This window comes from Pelophylax lessonae (assembly GCF_965119305.1).
Source record: "Pelophylax lessonae genome assembly, chromosome: 5".
Taxonomy (NCBI): domain Eukaryota; kingdom Metazoa; phylum Chordata; class Amphibia; order Anura; family Ranidae; genus Pelophylax; species Pelophylax lessonae.
In genome coordinates, this window is record NC_138772.1 from 303,546,449 (window position 1) to 303,563,657 (window position 17,209).

The 17,209-nt window shown below is 37.7% G+C and overlaps 1 protein-coding gene across 1 annotated transcript in view; it reads right to left on the reverse strand.

Annotated features, from left to right (window-relative positions):
* LOC309556960 (cadherin-9-like) overlaps positions 1 to 17,209 on the reverse strand; it is a 359,303-nt gene that overhangs the window by 165,189 nt on the left and 176,905 nt on the right. Inside the window, exons 4-5 of the mRNA XM_082259545.1 lie at positions 3,938 to 4,057; positions 1,544 to 1,711 (exon numbers count right to left, since the gene is read on the reverse strand). Of these exons, the coding sequence (XP_082115671.1) occupies positions 1,544 to 1,711; positions 3,938 to 4,057 (288 nt within the window). The remainder of the gene's footprint in view (positions 1 to 1,543; positions 1,712 to 3,937; positions 4,058 to 17,209) is intronic.

Genomic DNA, 17,209 nt, shown 5'->3' on the forward strand with positions numbered 1-17,209 from the left:
TGTCCAGAGCCAATGTGGACAAGCTCACTTTCATTAAAATGAACCATGCATGGATCCCACAGGACTTGTCCGTACCTTGCGCAGAATAGACATGTATACCGGCCTTACCCAGCCATTGTTGTATTTTTGATCTTTCTCACTCTTTTGGGGTGTACCCTAATTAAAAAAAAATAATAAAAAACATAAACCAGTGTTGGCTACCTCATCCTCCTCCATCACCGCCGCTTCCACCTACACTGCCACATCCCTCGCCACCTCCAACTCCTACTCCATATGGACCTACATCAAGATTATTATTTTTATGTACTTTATGTTATTTTAGGCTATTTCCCTATGCACATTTGTTTGCAGAACACTTACCATGCTCTTAACAACATTTTGCTGCCATTTGCACCCCTCTAGCCCATTCCATTACTTTTTTAGAGCCATTTTAGTGCTCAAAAGTTCGGGTCCCCATTGACTTCAATGGGGTTCGGGGTCAAGTTTGGGTTAAGTTCTGGTGCCGAACTCAAACTTTTTTGCGAAGTTCAGCCGAACCCAAACATCTAGGTGTCCGCTCAACTCTATTTACAATACTATACAATTTTACAACACTATATCATAATAATTTTTTAATCATATTATACTGTACTATGTGATACTACCGAATGATTGCTCTATGGTACTGAAAAAAGGATAAAGGGGCAATATTCAATTTATAATCTCCAGTAAAGTCAGCCTTTTCAAGTCAATTGAGTCACGCTGCAATTCCGGGGCAAAAGCTTGACTCTCAGTTGCGGCACATTAGTCCCATTGAAAATTAGCATACCTTCGCATAAGGAATGTTTGTGTACCCAGAGATGGAAAGTGTGGGAAAGGGGGTCGGGATTTGGAAACATATTCCCCAGCAGGGAGGATGAGAAATAAAAAGAATAAAAAAGAAGAATTTACTTTAATTATAACTTTGCTGCAATATCAAGTGGCTAAAATGATTAATCTTCTATTGCTATATATTTACCAGTGATAACAAAGAGCATAAAATAGGCAAAAAAAAAGCAAAAGCTGACTGTATAAAATAGGTAAAAAAAAAAAAAAAAAAGCAAAAGCTGACTGTATTTTAGATGGTAGCTCAAAACTATATCTGATGCAAAATTTCATTGCTTCCCCCACTTGATGTTACTTTTAAAGACTACTGCCATTTCCCATATCTTGAAATGTCTCTCATTATAAAGAATTGAAAAGCAGTTTGTGTTGTCATGAATAAAATATGTTATTAATAATCCCATTTCTGCCTGCAAACATTAAGTAAAATACAGCTTGTAAAGGTCTGTGTAGCAAAAAAAAAAAATGGATGGTTTTAATTTTGTTTTACTATTTTGCAATAAACGGAAGCAAAAAAACATTTCTATTAAAACAGGCTACTGCTTTCCTTTATCTAGCATAAAGCTATAAGCAGGCTCTGCAGTAGCTCAGTATTTATGAAAGCGCATCACAGATGGTATCTGTTAAATTACCAAATTTAAACAGGGTTTTAAACACAGCACAAGTATTAAATGAATCTTACTCTGTGGGAATCTAGGCGGATTGTCATTGACATCAGTCAGTGTGATGTTCACCGTGGTGGTCCCAGATAATCCTCCCATCTGGCCGCCCATATCTTTGGCCTGAATAACCACTTGGTAATGTTCCCTGTTCTCCCTGCTCATGTCTGGTAAAGCAGTTTTGATTATGCCTGCAAAAACCAGGGGAAAAACACAGTTTCAAAATATTTTCACATGAAATACACTGCAGATGTAAAATCTTTGTCAGCAAATGCACACTGGAGATAACGTCTGCATTTTTACAAACACAACACCATACTACTAAACAGGCACTACAACATTCGATAATCAGATTGTTTGATTAATCTCGGTATAACAGTTAGCAAACAAAACTAATGAATAACTACTGTACAAAGGATTAACAAATTTAAAATAAAAATTGTAAACAACCTTTTTCATTCATTGAATCAAAATGCATGATAATAAGCTCTCCTCATTCTCTTGTGTTACATTATAATTTAAGAAACAGATACTTACAAAGCATATTGTATTGGAAAAGAGCAACATTGTTTGTTGGGTATTGTTTTTGTTATAAAATTGTACTCTTTGTTTAAAACAAACAGGCAATATCACATCCATAACAATCTTACGTTCACATTGGTCACATTTTTTTACTCACAATTTTATCTGTGGTCCACCACTCTTAGAAATTAAGCGCTGATTCCCTCTTTTTGTTATATCTGTTTCAGTATGTTGTGACACTACTGAATTAGCGGCTGATTTCTGATGTTCCACCATATCCACCATTTTTTGACCCAACATTGTTCTGTACCTCACTGGTAGCGCATAGGTTACCTTCCTTCTATATTTTATTCTGATATCACATCCATGATGTTTTTGTTGGTTGGCCTTTCTAAGTAAGAATACAATCTTTTCTTACATACTGTAAGCTTCATCTGATATTTTAAAGAATATTTTTAACCAGATATGTCTTATACAGTATAAAATATATATATATATATATATATATATATATATATATATATATATATATATATATATATATATATATATATATTATATTATTGGCTTACACTGCACTATAGGATTACACTCCTTTTTAATAAAGGAGTAGGGAATGTCACTTTAGTTACTTAATCAGTAAGAGCTGTGTTCACCGTAAATATTTAATTGTGTACAAAGGAAAAAAATATTAATAGAAATTTTGCTTGTACATGTTTGGATTAGTGAAGTTAATGAAGTTAGTATCATTTGTTAAAAAATAAAATTAACCACGTTGGATTTAATGCAGAAATCCTGGTTCTAAAGAAATGACTGTAGATTCCACTGGCTAGCCAACATACAACAGGCTAGTGGGGTCTCAATATTACAGTTGTGTGAGATTTAAGAATTATAAAATGAGTTTAAGGTTTGTACATTAATGTGATGCAGGAGTACAGAACAGTGATGCACTGTGTGGTTTTTTTTTCTTCTTTACCCATGAAAAGTCCACAGAAATCTGAGCACTGAGTATATTGTGTATACTGTATATATATATACAGTATATATACAAATTAAAAATATATACAGTAGAGTTTAATATTGAGTGCAGCTTCAACAGCTTTAAACTCTTATGGGAAGGCTGTCCACAAGGTTTAGGAGTGTGTCTATGGGAATGTTTGACCATTCTTCCAGAAGCGCATTTGCGAGGTCAGGCACTAATGTGGACGAAAAGGCCCGGCTCGCAGTTTCCTCTCTAATTCATCCCAAAGGTGATCTATTGGGTTGAGGTCATACCATTCAAGTTTCTCCACCCCAAATTTGATCATCCATGTCTTTATGTGCACTGGTGCGCAGTCATGTTGGAACAGGAAGGGGACATCCCCAAACTGTTCTCACAAAGAACTAAGGGGCCAAGCCCAACCCCTGAAAAACAACCCTGGACCATAATCCCCCCTCCACCAAATTAATTGGACCAGTGCACAAAGCAAGGTCCATAAAGACATGGATGAGCGAGTTTGGGGGAGAGGAGCTTGACTGGCCTGCACAGAGTCCGGACCCCCATCTGGTAGAATACCTTTGGGATGAATTATAACAGAGATTGCAAGCCAGGCCTTCTTGTCCAACACCAGTGTCTGACCTCACAAATGCTCTACCAGAAGAATGGTCAAACATTCCCATAGAGACACTCCTAAACCTTGTGGACAGCCTTCCCAGAAGAGTTGAAGCTTTTATAGCTGCAAAGTGTGAGCCAACGCAATATTGAACCCTACGGACTAAAAGTGGGATGCCATTAAAGTTCATGTGTGTGTAAAGGCAGACGTCTCAATACTTTTGACAATATAGGAATATATATATATATATATATATATATATATATATATATATATATATATATATATATATGATATTCTTACCTGTGTCAGGATCAACTGAGAAATATGGCTGTCCCTGAATAATGCTGTATACAATTTTGGCACTATTACCATAGGAAGGATCATCAGCATCTATGGCAGTAACCTGAATCACAGATGTACCTGGAAACAGTAAGATATGGCACAGTTAGAGGTACACAAGGCTCTACTACAGATATTCACAAAAGTAAAAAAAAAAAAATAGATAACAAAGAGTAGTCTATGATGTTTACACCAAAAAAGAACACACATAAAAATTGAATATTTTTCCTTCAGCGCTACTTGCAGGTAATATTTAAATATTTAATGAAATCTAAAATCTCCCCTCCTAGAAGCACAGGCCACTAAAGATTTAACTAAAAAAACATGGTTAAAGATAACAGGCCTTTTGTCTTGCCAATTTATTGACTGGAATATTTACCACACAGTGATATGGTTATGATGAATGACAAAATGCTGTAAATTGCCTCTATAATTATGAATCTCTAGGAGCCTTGGAAGTGCAAAATATCATAATACTTGATGAGGGAAAATCTTAGAGCAACATCTTACACAGTTTTGGCCTGGATCAGAACATTTCTGGCTGAGAGCTTTAATTGGCATATCTAGAAACTTTAATTGCATTTTTCTAGCAGCAACTAAATTACTAGTAGATGAACTGTCAAGAGTTTTATATAGGTATCACATAAGTATATGCACTTCACAGGAAAGTTCATTTCATCCAGAACTAGCCTTAGGCTTATATGCACCACCGACCAACACAAATGCAAAAGAAACGCATGCAACTTTTTTATGCTATGGTTACTAAATGCTGAATGTCCAAAAATCACCAGATTCTAATGATACTTTTTTGTCTTTTGTCTGAGTCTGATCTGTGGCTATAGTATCTATAACACTCAAAATTCTTGCGCAGACCATTTATAAATGTGCAATTTTTAAGTGCAAATCTACAAAAACATGATTATCAGTGCATATATGGACCCTAACATGACAATCAAATATTCAAGTTCTACAAAACTAAATATTCATGGTAATTTCTGTCTTACTAACCAAATTCATGTCCTCCTTGTCATCCTTCATTTATTTATAACATCACTTCTATTTTCTACTTCTATTTCTTTCTCATTGATTAGCATACATGTCCTAATAAACTGATAGTGTAGACTAATTATGGATTGTTATAGGGATTATTATTACTATTTTAAATTAGGAACCTAGCTATTAGTATGTGAGACCTTGGATTGTGTTGCTAGGATGATACAAATCTGGATAGACATAATGAAATCTCAATGACATAATCCATGAAGTGCACCTCATCCATACAGTGAGTTCCCTTAACTGCTGCCCCTTTTAGTGAAAAACACTAAAAACAAAAATGATACATATAAAGCAGACCCTGTTAAGTGATGGCTAATGTAGATATAATGGAAAATAACATACAAATGTGCCAATAGTGTGAGCACAACAATACACTATTGCTAAATAACCAGCAGAAATTAATAACGGTGAAGCATTTACAGTCCATATACAAAGAAGTCTTCTTAAGTGGAATAAATTAGTGCTCAATAAATGCTGTCACCCACACCATGCCTTCTTATTTTGATTCAAATGCTCCACCTCGTGATAAGACTCATAAATCTGCTCACCAGATCCCCAGGTCCCAGGGACTATACAGCCTTATCAGCAATCAGGAGACCTGGATGGGTCTGCACCTCTCTAATACCTTTCAGATGGCCAATGTTGATTGTATGGAGGTAAAACAGAGACACCCATAATAGCGCAACACTGTTTTATTAAATATTAAAATGCCACCACACACACATCAATAGTTAGGCTGACATAGAATGTGCCCTGACTGGCACCAGCTCAGATCTCATATCAATTGCATCCCCTTTGCTCAACCATGTAATGGGCTCACCCCACTCTAAACGCTACGAAAAGCCAGCCGGCGTGCGTTCCACAGCGTCGCCAGGAGTGACATCACTGGTTAGTAAGGATGTGTAGGCAGGCCGACATCAATGCATTTTGCCGTATGGTGTCTTCAGGAAATCCTTCAGGAGTCTTATCACGAGGTGGAGCACTTGAATCAAAATAACAAGGTACGATGTGGGTGACAGCATTTATTGAGCACTAATTTATTCCACAAGACTTCTTTGTATATGGACTGTGAATGCTTCACATTTATTCATTTTTGCTGGTAATATAGCAATAGTGTATTGTTGTGCTCACACTATTGGCATATTTGTATGTTATTTTCCATTATATCTACATAAGCCATCACTTAACAGCACCTGCTTTATATGTATCATAATGATATCTCAGTTATCCCCACAATAAGAACACACAAAAGCCAAGAATAATGATTTTATTAGTTCAATTAATAATGCACCACACTACAGAAGATACTGTAGATTTCATAAAAAGAACAACAGCAATAATAAAAACAACAACAGCACAAATGAAAATATTTATCAAAATGTAAAATTTATCTACTGCTTCAAAATGCCATGGACCTGTCCTGTGGAAGAAACAAAGTAGGATGTTAATCCCTCCCTGATGTATGTATCCTGCCTGTGCCCCTGAAACCTAGTCTCATAGGCCCTTTCGGCTGTTGTGTATTAATGAGTCCACAAAAAGGGCACATGCAACTTTAACTGCGCTGATAGCCTTTTGTATGTTTAAGATGATGGGAGTGTTGTATAAACTGCATAGTGCAGACCCATAATTTTTCGGTACCTAAAAAAAAAAAAAAAAAAATATATAGAATTTTTTTCTTTTAACAGTAAAGAAAATTACAATAAAATGGAAGAGACTGAAGGAAACGTATGCAGATTACCAGAGATCCTTATGAACACACAAGAGTGGATCAGTGGCCTCTGATCCGACTGCTTATTTACATGCAAAACAAATGGACTTCCTTTGATCAATGTTAAAGGTGTTCCAGAAATTGAGCAGTCACAAACCCATATGACAATTTCCTCTTCTGTGACCCCCTTTTTCTGCAAAAGAATTAACTTTACCACAAAGTGTTGCCCTTTTTCATCTAAGAACAATCATATGTAGTACAAGAGAGAGGGCAGCGGGACAAAACTTTAATTGGATGTTGGACATTATGGCCACCATGGCCAATAGAATGGAACACAACAGGTCAGAAGAACTGATCTATTCAAGGAGTCTTGAGGGACTAACAAGAAGAGTTCCTCTTAACTTGCAGGCTAATACATGGGCAAGTGTCTTTGATACTTTGCTATGTTCATTTCTCTATCCAGATCTGATTGGGATACTACATACTCAGAACCACCACCTCCTTATGAGCCTTATGACCATTACCCGACCCCTCCTCCACCACCATCTTATCAGTTATTACCACAATACAATAACTATGCTTCCCAACCTTCATATCTATATAATTGACCTCCAAGGCCTTTTGTGCCAAAGCCTTCCACACCCACGATTTCCTCCAATACATCTTGGCAACATGATCATTACACTCAAGTAATGAATTGGCAATGTCATCAAATGACCTTATTCAATCACCAACCTCTTATCATTTATGAAAACCTTGCATGCCGCCTGTAATTACCTATACTTATGAAAACAGTATCATTTTTTGCTAGACTAATCTCTAATCTGTTAACATTCCATGAGTAAGTGAGCTATCAACTAGAAAAAGGAAAGTCAGTGTATGAAGTGTATTTGAATTGTGCTAACACATTTGATACAGTTTCCCATAAATACATCATTTACAAATTAGGTCAGTTCTCATTAATAATAGTGTATGTACCTGGAGTGAAAACAGGTTACAGTAGTGATGGTAAATAGTTGTGATAAATAGCGTATATTCTGAAGAGTCTAGAGTTGTCCTAGGACCAATTCTGTGTAATTTATCTTTAATGATATAGAGGTTGGTATAAATAGTTTAATCTCAGTGTTTGCTGATGAAAAAAAGCTAAGCAGGGTAATACGTTCACAGCATGATATAGAAACTTTATACAGAAAGACCTCTATAAAAAAAAGGGGTAGGCAACCACATGACAAATGAGGCTTAATGTTGAAAATGTAAAGTAGTGCTTGGGGGCCAAACATATGAGCACAAGTTACTCACTAGAGGGTGAAGCTTTGGGGTAATCTAAGATGCAAAGGATCTGGGAGTCCTAGAAGATCACAGGCTCAGCAAAAGCATGCAGTGCCAAGCTGCAACAAGCAAGGCTAGCAGACTATTAGCATACATTAAAAAAGTACTTTCACAAAAGATAAGACTATACTTCTACCACTTTACAAAGCTCTATCCTGGCCACATATTGAGTATGCCATCCAGTTCTGGAAACAAGTAAAGGATGTACTGGAACTGGAGAGAGTCCAGAGAAGGGAAACAAAGCTAATAAGGGGGCTAGAGGACCTCAGTTACAAGGAATGACTATAAGCATTAAACGTTTTCTCCCTGGAGAAGAGACGACCCAAGAGGAGATATGATAGCAATATATGAATATCTTATCAGTAATTCTTTCATAGGGAGAAAAGTTTTCAGTTTCAGGTCACTTAAAGTGGTTCTTCGGTCATTTAAAAAAATTAGAAATCAACAGCTACAGATATTGATAAACTGACACTCACCTGTCCAGCTATCCAGTGCTGTCCTCACCCAAAATGGTTTCCTTACCAGTCTTAGGGTCCCGGTGCAGGCATGTTATTTGTGAGCAGCCAGCTGTGACTCCTTGTGACTTCAATCCCGGCTGCTCACTGTGCATGTGTGAGCTGCACTGCACCCTGTGAGTGGTCCCACAGCTTTCTGAGACCTGTCAAGTCATCCAAACATTTGTGGGCAGGGAGGAGAGGAGGAGAACTAGGTGATCTGAGCAGGAGTGAGAGCGAGTACCTGTGAAAAAGTTGAAGAGGAGGTGGGAATAAGAGGAAGAGCGGAACTTCCTCTTTTGGGTGAAAGAAGTTGGACAAAAAGTGGTTTAACCACTTTAAGACCAAAGGATTTTCCTGCTTAATGATCAGGCCACTTTTTTCAACTTGGTACTGCGTGACTTTAACTGACAATTGCACAGTCATGCAATGCTGCACCCAAACTAAATGTACGTCCTTTTTTTCCCACAAACAGAGCTTTCTTTTGGCAGTTTAAAAATATCCAATATATTCAATTTTTGTCATATATTTAGGCCAAAATGTATTTAGCTACATGTCTTTGACAAAAACATTCACATTCTGTTATATAACATTCCCCAAAAAAAATTTACAAATCAAAATTTTTTAACATTTTAGGAAAAATGTGTTTTCTGCTACATATTCTTGGTAAAAAAAATCGCAATAAGCGTATTTTGATTGGTTTGCGCAAAAGTTACTAACTACGGGAAAGATTTGTCATTTTTATTGTTTTTTTTTACTAGTAATGGCGGCGATCTGCGATTTTTTGCGGGACTGTGACATTGCGGCGGACAGATCAGACCCCTAACTGTTGACACTTTTGGGGGGACCAGTAACATTACTACAGTAATCAGTGCTAAAAATATGCACTGTTACTGTAATAATGACATTGGCAGGAAAGGGGTTAACACTGTTGGTGATCAAGGGGTTAAATGTGTGCCTCATGCTTACTGACATGTGTGGGGGGAGGGGAAGTGTGACACAGACACAGATCACAGGTTCAGCTATGCTGAATCCTGTTATCTGTCCCTGCCTGTCACAGAGAAGATCCGCCCGCTTTGTTTACACAAGCGGGCGTATTTTCTCACTCTTTCCCTGACGATCGGGGAAGAGAGGCGGTGATCACCATCTCTCCTCCTCTAGCCCAACTCCCACTGTGTCTAAACACAGCGGGAGCGAGCCTCCGGCGGCGTGCGTGTGCCACCGAGACAGCAGGGAATCCAGCGACGTAGGTCTACGTCGCTAGACCCAGGGCTGCCACCTTGCTGCAGTAGCAGCAAAGTGAGCAGTCTTAAAGTGGTTAACCTTAAACTGCATAAGAAGTTATTTACTGTCAGAGCAGAAAGAATGTGGAACTCTCACAGTTGGTGGTGACATCGGGAGTGTTGATATTTAAAAAAAAAAAACATTTAGGGTCCTTTCACACGGCCGCTCCGCTGCTTTCCGTGTGTCCGCAAATCATCCTATTTTTTTGCGGATGATTTGCGGACAACAATGTAAGTGAATGGCACTGGGGATGTCAGCGGAATACCATCCGCTGACATCCGATTTTCCTCCTTTCAGTTCTGTTCCGTTTTTTGGAACGGAACAGAACCCCATTTTTACATCCGTGTAAAAAACGGAAAGGAAGGAAAATTGGATGTCAGCGGTGTCATCCGCTGACATCCGCAGTGCCATATACTTACATTATGTCCGTATATCATCCGCAAACGGATGGGATGATATGCGGGAACACGGAGCGGATGACACAAATGTCATCCGCTCCGTGAAAAAAAAAAGTCCCGCAGCGGACTACAGCAGCGGAGCGGCCGTCTGAAAGGAGCCTTAGATGGTCACCTCAGTGAACACAATATACACGGATATGGGAAATGGTAGTGACCCAAACACACACACACCCACACAGGTTGAACTGGATGGACTGGTGCCTTTATTCAGCCTTACCAGCTATGTCACTATGTAGGTAACATACTACTATAAAACACACTTAATAAACTAACATTATACAAGATTGTTAAGCAAATGGATGCTTGTCTGACAGCAGAATAGTCAATGTTAGGCAATGGTAATCTAGCTATGTATCAAAATATACACTTCCTAAATACTTAATATCAACAAAAAAGAAAATTAAGCTGAGATTACTGTGAATAATTTAACTATACTCAGCCATTTTTTGGCTACATTAGCTTTCTCCGTCTGCTTTGAGTATTTATTAGGCAGGGCCCTCCAGAGTAACAGCACACTTTGAGAATATTCACTCTCATTGTAATTTTCACTATCATTGCCACTGGCAGAATTCATTATAAGTCATAAGTGACCAACTCTTAACTTCTGATATTAAAGTGGAGCTAACCCCCCTCTCCATCCTTTACAGCCAAGAGAGCTGCCATATTAGTCTCAGTTTGACCTGCCTTTGACATGATGCTACACATGTGATCTAAGCCTTTTAAATACTTAAAAGTTAATTTGAGAGTTAACATAAGCAAGTTGGCAACCATGACGGTTATCACGGCATACTGTACATTGTAACTGTTTTACTTTAGTCACACATAGTGCATTTTAATTGCCAGTTTTAATTACAGTGGTTCCTAAATCTTTTTATGTTTTCTCAACACCAAGGCAATGAATTTGTATTACACTGTCTGTGCCCTTTCTATTTCAGCACTTTCTACAATCACTAACACCATCTTAAAATGGGAAACAGGCAGACCATGGGATGTCATTTCCTTTAGTCTTAAAGTACCTTTTTTTTCTGGTGCGATTAATTAATTCATTTTTTTAAATATCTTTATTGAGATTTCCTAAAAGTAAAAAAAAAGTAAAAAAAAAAAAAAGAATTGAACAAATGGGATAAGATAAATGCAGTATAAATAAAAGCAACCATATATGGTTCATATAGCCAACAGGCCACTTTGTGGACTACTTGTACAATAAGAAAGAAAAAAAAAGGAGTATTGGTTGAAAACAATAGGTAGCTCACTACTAGGAAGCATGGATGGGGAACATTCATTAACATAATAAGTAGGCTTTAAGACAGGGCAAGTATCCACCTTATCCATGTACCTGAAGGAAAGGAGGATTTGGGGATATCACCCATATTCCAAGAAAGAAGGAGGGACCCGAGGATAATCCAATCCCCTAGGAAGATATCCTGCTCAGTGAAGGAAAGATAGAGAAGTATTATAGAAATTTTTTTTAAAAATTGTAAGAATAAACTTAGGAAAGCATAATCACTTAAAGGCATGTGGGGGGGGGGGGGGGCAACACCTTATGTGGAGAAGGGAACCAATGACTGAATAATTGTCATTACACTTTAGGAGGATATATTTTGAATATGGGGAGAGTACTCTTGGAACCAGAATGGTGTAAGCAATGTCCGTTTCTCAGAGGCAGAGTGCGTCACATCCAGGAAAGCCTGCCACCTCTTGTAGAAACACTGAAATTAGATATATGGATGTGTGGATAGATCCAGACTTTCACAGAATAGTACAACTTTTAACTTTGTTTTAACCTTGGTGATACCAGGTACCACGTCTCCGAACCATTGGAGGCAGACAAGGATCCATTGCCTTGAGCTCTGGAGAGCTAAACTAAAGTCCACCTTTGGGATAGGTGTTTGTCTGTCACTTCCAAATAATAGAAGAAGAGGGTCTGTTGAAATCTGTCTGTTTGTAACACCATGAATAAAGGATAAGACCTGATCCAAAAACTGTGATATAAGATTTCAAGTCCAAAAGCGTTGAAAGAGAGATGGTCAGGAGGCATGACACGGTGGCCGGCATCTCACCGTGGAAGCTGACTTAGGAGATAAGAAGGGCACGTATGCTCTATGCAATATTTTAAATTGTGTTTCTCTCCAGAGTGTATTTATGACTAGACTCTGAAGTTTGTTGTATCCCTCCAAAATATTGTCAACTAGGTCCATGACAAGAACATCTTTGGACCAGGATTGTATGGAGTAGTGCAACTGCTTGGTGAGGCAAGTGTTTAGTGGTCAGTATATGTCTGAGTTGGTATATTGTTCCTGGATAAGCCAAGGGTCAATCAACATACTTTGGAACAAACAGAGTTTGAGAGGACAGCGTTCAATAGGTACACATGTTCATACAGTATATGGTGGAATTGCTCAATTGCTACAGTTTTTTGGAAAGAAATATTCTCTCTAGCATCTAAAATGTTTGAAATAGATATTACTCCAGATCCGGTGATTGCCATTTTAAATTTAAAACCTACATGCCTGACACAAAAGCAATTCAAAGTATTCCTTCAGCTTCTTAATGCCGCTAAACAAACCATAGCTAAAGCTTGGAAGACTACCACTTTGAATCTTGTAGAAGTTAAACATAGGATGAATAATGCATTATTACATGCAAAAATGGAAGCCATGGATTGCGATAAATTTAGTACTTTTATAAGCATTTGGGACCCTTGGATTAAACATGGTCTATCACCGGGTTTTGAGGAACAGGTTCTGAATGCTTGGTAGTTAAGACTTATATTTTATTTACTTTGTATTAACTTTTGTGGTACAAGTTTTATTCTCGATGCCCTTTCCTTTACACACTTTACCCTACCCACACCCTGCTGACTTCTTCCTTTTACTTTTTTTTATTTATTTTTTTCCCCCACAGCCATGTTCTGAATACCTTCTCAAAATCTTAATATCTCAGAATATCATATTAATAATTCTACCTTTTTCTTTTGTTCCTTCCTTTTGTGCAAACTTCACTATACAGTATAACATTTATAATACTTCTGTAACAATAACAGTATTTGTACTTTTGTTTTTGTTTTGTAACTTGCTTTATGGCTGTTTTATAAAACTCAATAAAAGTATTGAACGAGAGGACAGCATTCATTAACATAGTTTGCTAACTGCAGGACATAAAAGTAATTATGGCTCGGCAGGTCATAATCCTCAGCCAGGAAGGAGAAGGGCTAAAGCAATCCTGATGTAGTGAAGTCATGAAGGTCTCATAATGTGAACTTTGCAGGAACATAGGATTACCAGGTAGTGGTAGATAGCTGGAAACAATGGTGGAAACTCCAAGTTTCTTTTGAATTTCTTTCCAGGTGATCAGGGTATTGCATATCAAGAGATTATATTGCAGGGGTTTTGAAAGGGCGGAAAGTTTGCTGTGAAAAAAGGTGGGTAAGTTAAAAGGGTATACCATTTCAGATCCAAAGTATAATTTATGTCGCTAGAGGCCTGCAGATGCCAAACCAAGCCAATGTGGAGCAAGCATGCTAAGTTATAGGTTCTAATATTTTGTAGATTGCCACCCCCTTTCCTCCTCGGGAGATGCAACTTGAATAACACAATGCAAGGCTTTTTTTCTATGCTATATAAAGGCAATTATGGCCCTATTAAGCTGGTGAAGATCTTAATGCCAAAGCAAAAGAGGTATTGTCTGCAGGGGATACAGTAGGCAGGCAAAATTCACCATTTAGGTGGCATCTCCCGAAGAGTGAGAGAGGGAGGTCTGTCCATCCTTCCATTTCACTTACTATCTTCGATTTTAAAGGTGGGTAGTTTAAGTAGTACAAAGGGAAGAGTCCTTTTCCAGTCTTTATCCCCAGGTATGTGATTGCCATGAAGAACAACTAGTGGAGGTAAGGGAAAGTACTGCACTGTTGGAAAAATTATTCTTTAGACCCAAGTATTGCTGAAAAGCTGTACAGAACTTTTGGACAGTGTGCATGTCCGATGAAGGGTCAGATGGAAATATTAAAATGTCATTGGCAAAAAAGGCTTTACGATGTTCCTCCTGACCCACATGCACACCATGTAGGGGTGACCTAAAGCTGCGAGGGCAAGACAGGGGAACTTAGCAATGTTGAAGGCATGTGGCATTGGGCTTTCACTCCTTGCAAGGTACCTTCTTTCCATGTTGGGGCCTCAGACTCACATCCTGTTTTCTAAAAAAGCATCTCTGTTGGTGAATTATCAGAATATGAAAGCCTTTATGCTGCCTGTAGAATAGGGGGCCCCTGCATGAAGTACAGGGTACAAAGTTACTCTAAGTTTTTAATTAATAAAAAAAGTAATGCCTGCTACACCTTTTCTCTTCCCCAGGCTGCATTCCTGGATAAGATTTTTTGTAATAATGTAATTACTCACAGTGCATATCCATAGGCAGGGTGATGGTGAGTATACTGTGCTGAAAAATATTATGATAATGATGTGCAGGGAATGTGATACCAAGTGTATTGGTGTGAACACTGTGAGTGGTTAATTAAGCTGTAGGATTGCTGCTGTGGACAACCCTGAGGTTAGAGTATGAAGTGTTGGTAATATGAAAAATATTACCCACAGCGCATGTCCTTATAAGTGAAATAAATCAAATATGTGGTGAAACAGTATATTATCTTCTGGTCCCTGTGATGATCACTGTGCACTTATCCGTGCGTGTGAACCAAAAGTGAACCAAAATAAAGTGCAAATGGTGTGCTAGCACATTCAGCTTGGCTTAATATCACTTTCTTTTGGACTATATGGACACCATCTATTTTTGCACATAATATTTTTTGAACTTTTCAACTTTTAATATCTGCATATATATAATTGGTATTTGCCATCATATGCTCTGTGCTATATTTAATTATTTATTTATTTATATATTTATTTTGATGGTATATGTGTATATATATATATATATATATATATATATATAATTTTTTATTGCACCTGATTGTAAAGTCACACTAAGCACAGCATTTGCACTTTATTTTGGTTCACATGCACGGATAAGTGCACAGTGATCATCACAGGGACCAGAAGATAATATGCTGTTTCACCACATATTTTATTTATTTCACTTATAAAGACATGGGCTGTGGGTAATATTTTCCATATTACCAACACTTCATTCCTGGATAAGGTATTTTTATAAAATTTCAGAGGAACCCTAGACAGTTTTTTTTTCTTTGTTTTGTATTGAGACAACAAATATAGTTTACAAAAATGTATACTGTCACATTAGGAATTAAAAAAAATGGAGTACCCCTTACAACTCAAATCAGACCCCGATCCAGGAATGTAGCCTAGATGGCCAGGAACTGGGTAACTGCAAATGTGCAAACACCCTCTTGAATCATACTAGACCCCATGACCGTAATACTCCTTAATACTGGAAAGCTACCTTGATGGGGGTGGCAAAGCCTTCTTCCCATGCAAGGCGCCTTTTGCCTATTTTGATGAGAAAAAGGGTCTCATCCCTACATTCTGTCTCAAAAAAGGGATGTGGGGGTCTGCAGGGGGATAAAGTTAGAGTGTGGGGGGGGGGGGGGTAAAGAGTATCCCTTGTTATGCATTCACTAACAAAAAAGGAAACAGTAAATAAAAAACATCACACCCACACAGCTGAAAAGTCCTTTATTAAAAAAAATAATAAACAATGTCCCCTGATGTAAATTCAATCACATTGTCTAGTGTAGATCTGCATCAATTATAAAGAGCAATGCCTGACAACATTGACCTGCCGCCATGACAATGCCATCGCTACCATTGGAATTTACAGCTCCCTGGCTCTGGTGGAATGTCAGCACAGCAAAAGGGATGTCAGGTGATATCATAGACCAGTTTAGCAAACTACAGAGATGCTGGGTTCAGGTTGGAGCTCATCTTTAGTCTAAGCATAACATGACCAAATAAACCTGATATGATTCCACTTTGCGTTAACTACAGTAGACAGAAAAAGAGGATGCCATGTTCACAAGGACATGGTGTGTTGGCAAAGGAGTGAAATTCCAAAAATAACCAAAGTAATATTGTTTTGCAGTAAAGAAGGTTCATGCTGAAAAAGTAAGCCACGGTAAAATAGGCCAAAAGAGGCACACAGACCTAGAGGAATCTAATATTAACAGTAGCCAAACATTTTATGGGCTACAGAAATGGCATTTAGCCAATTTTCAAATGGGTGTAGTGCTTCAATAGGGTTACCATGTTTCAAGGATTATATAAGGCCAATAACTTTAGATTTTACAAAAGAGTGCTATGTTACCAGTAATAGGTGGGTACCATGTTAACAAAGGGCAAATCGGTGTAACACCACTCTAAAAGATGCAGGGCTGTGTTTGCAATAATAACATTGAGGGGTCATTTTCAACAGAGGCATATTAAGAGGAGGGCAGCATCAAACCTCAGAATGTATAAAACAATTCCCTTACTTTTTTTCCAGTCGCTGCACACATGTGGCTGAATTTAGAAAGTAAATTGTGTTGCTAGGTGAGAAAGGAAGGGGTCTAACTAAAATGGTTTCCTGGACTTAAGGTAATTAAACTATCTAAATACATATAAATATATATATTTATATGTATATATATATATATATATATATATATATATACAGTGCCTTGCGAAAGTATTCGGCCCCCTTGAACTTTTCAACCTTTTGCCACATTTCAGGCTTCAAACATAAAGATATAAAACTGTATTTTTTTGTAAAGAATCAACAACAAGTGGGACACAATCATGAAGTGGAATGAAATTTATTGGATATTTCAAACTTTTTTAACAAATAAAAAACTGAAAAATTGGGCGTGCAAAATTATTCAGCCCCTTTACTTTCAGTGCAGCAAACTCTCTCCAGAAGTTCAGTGAGGAGCTCTGAATCATCCAATGTTGACCTA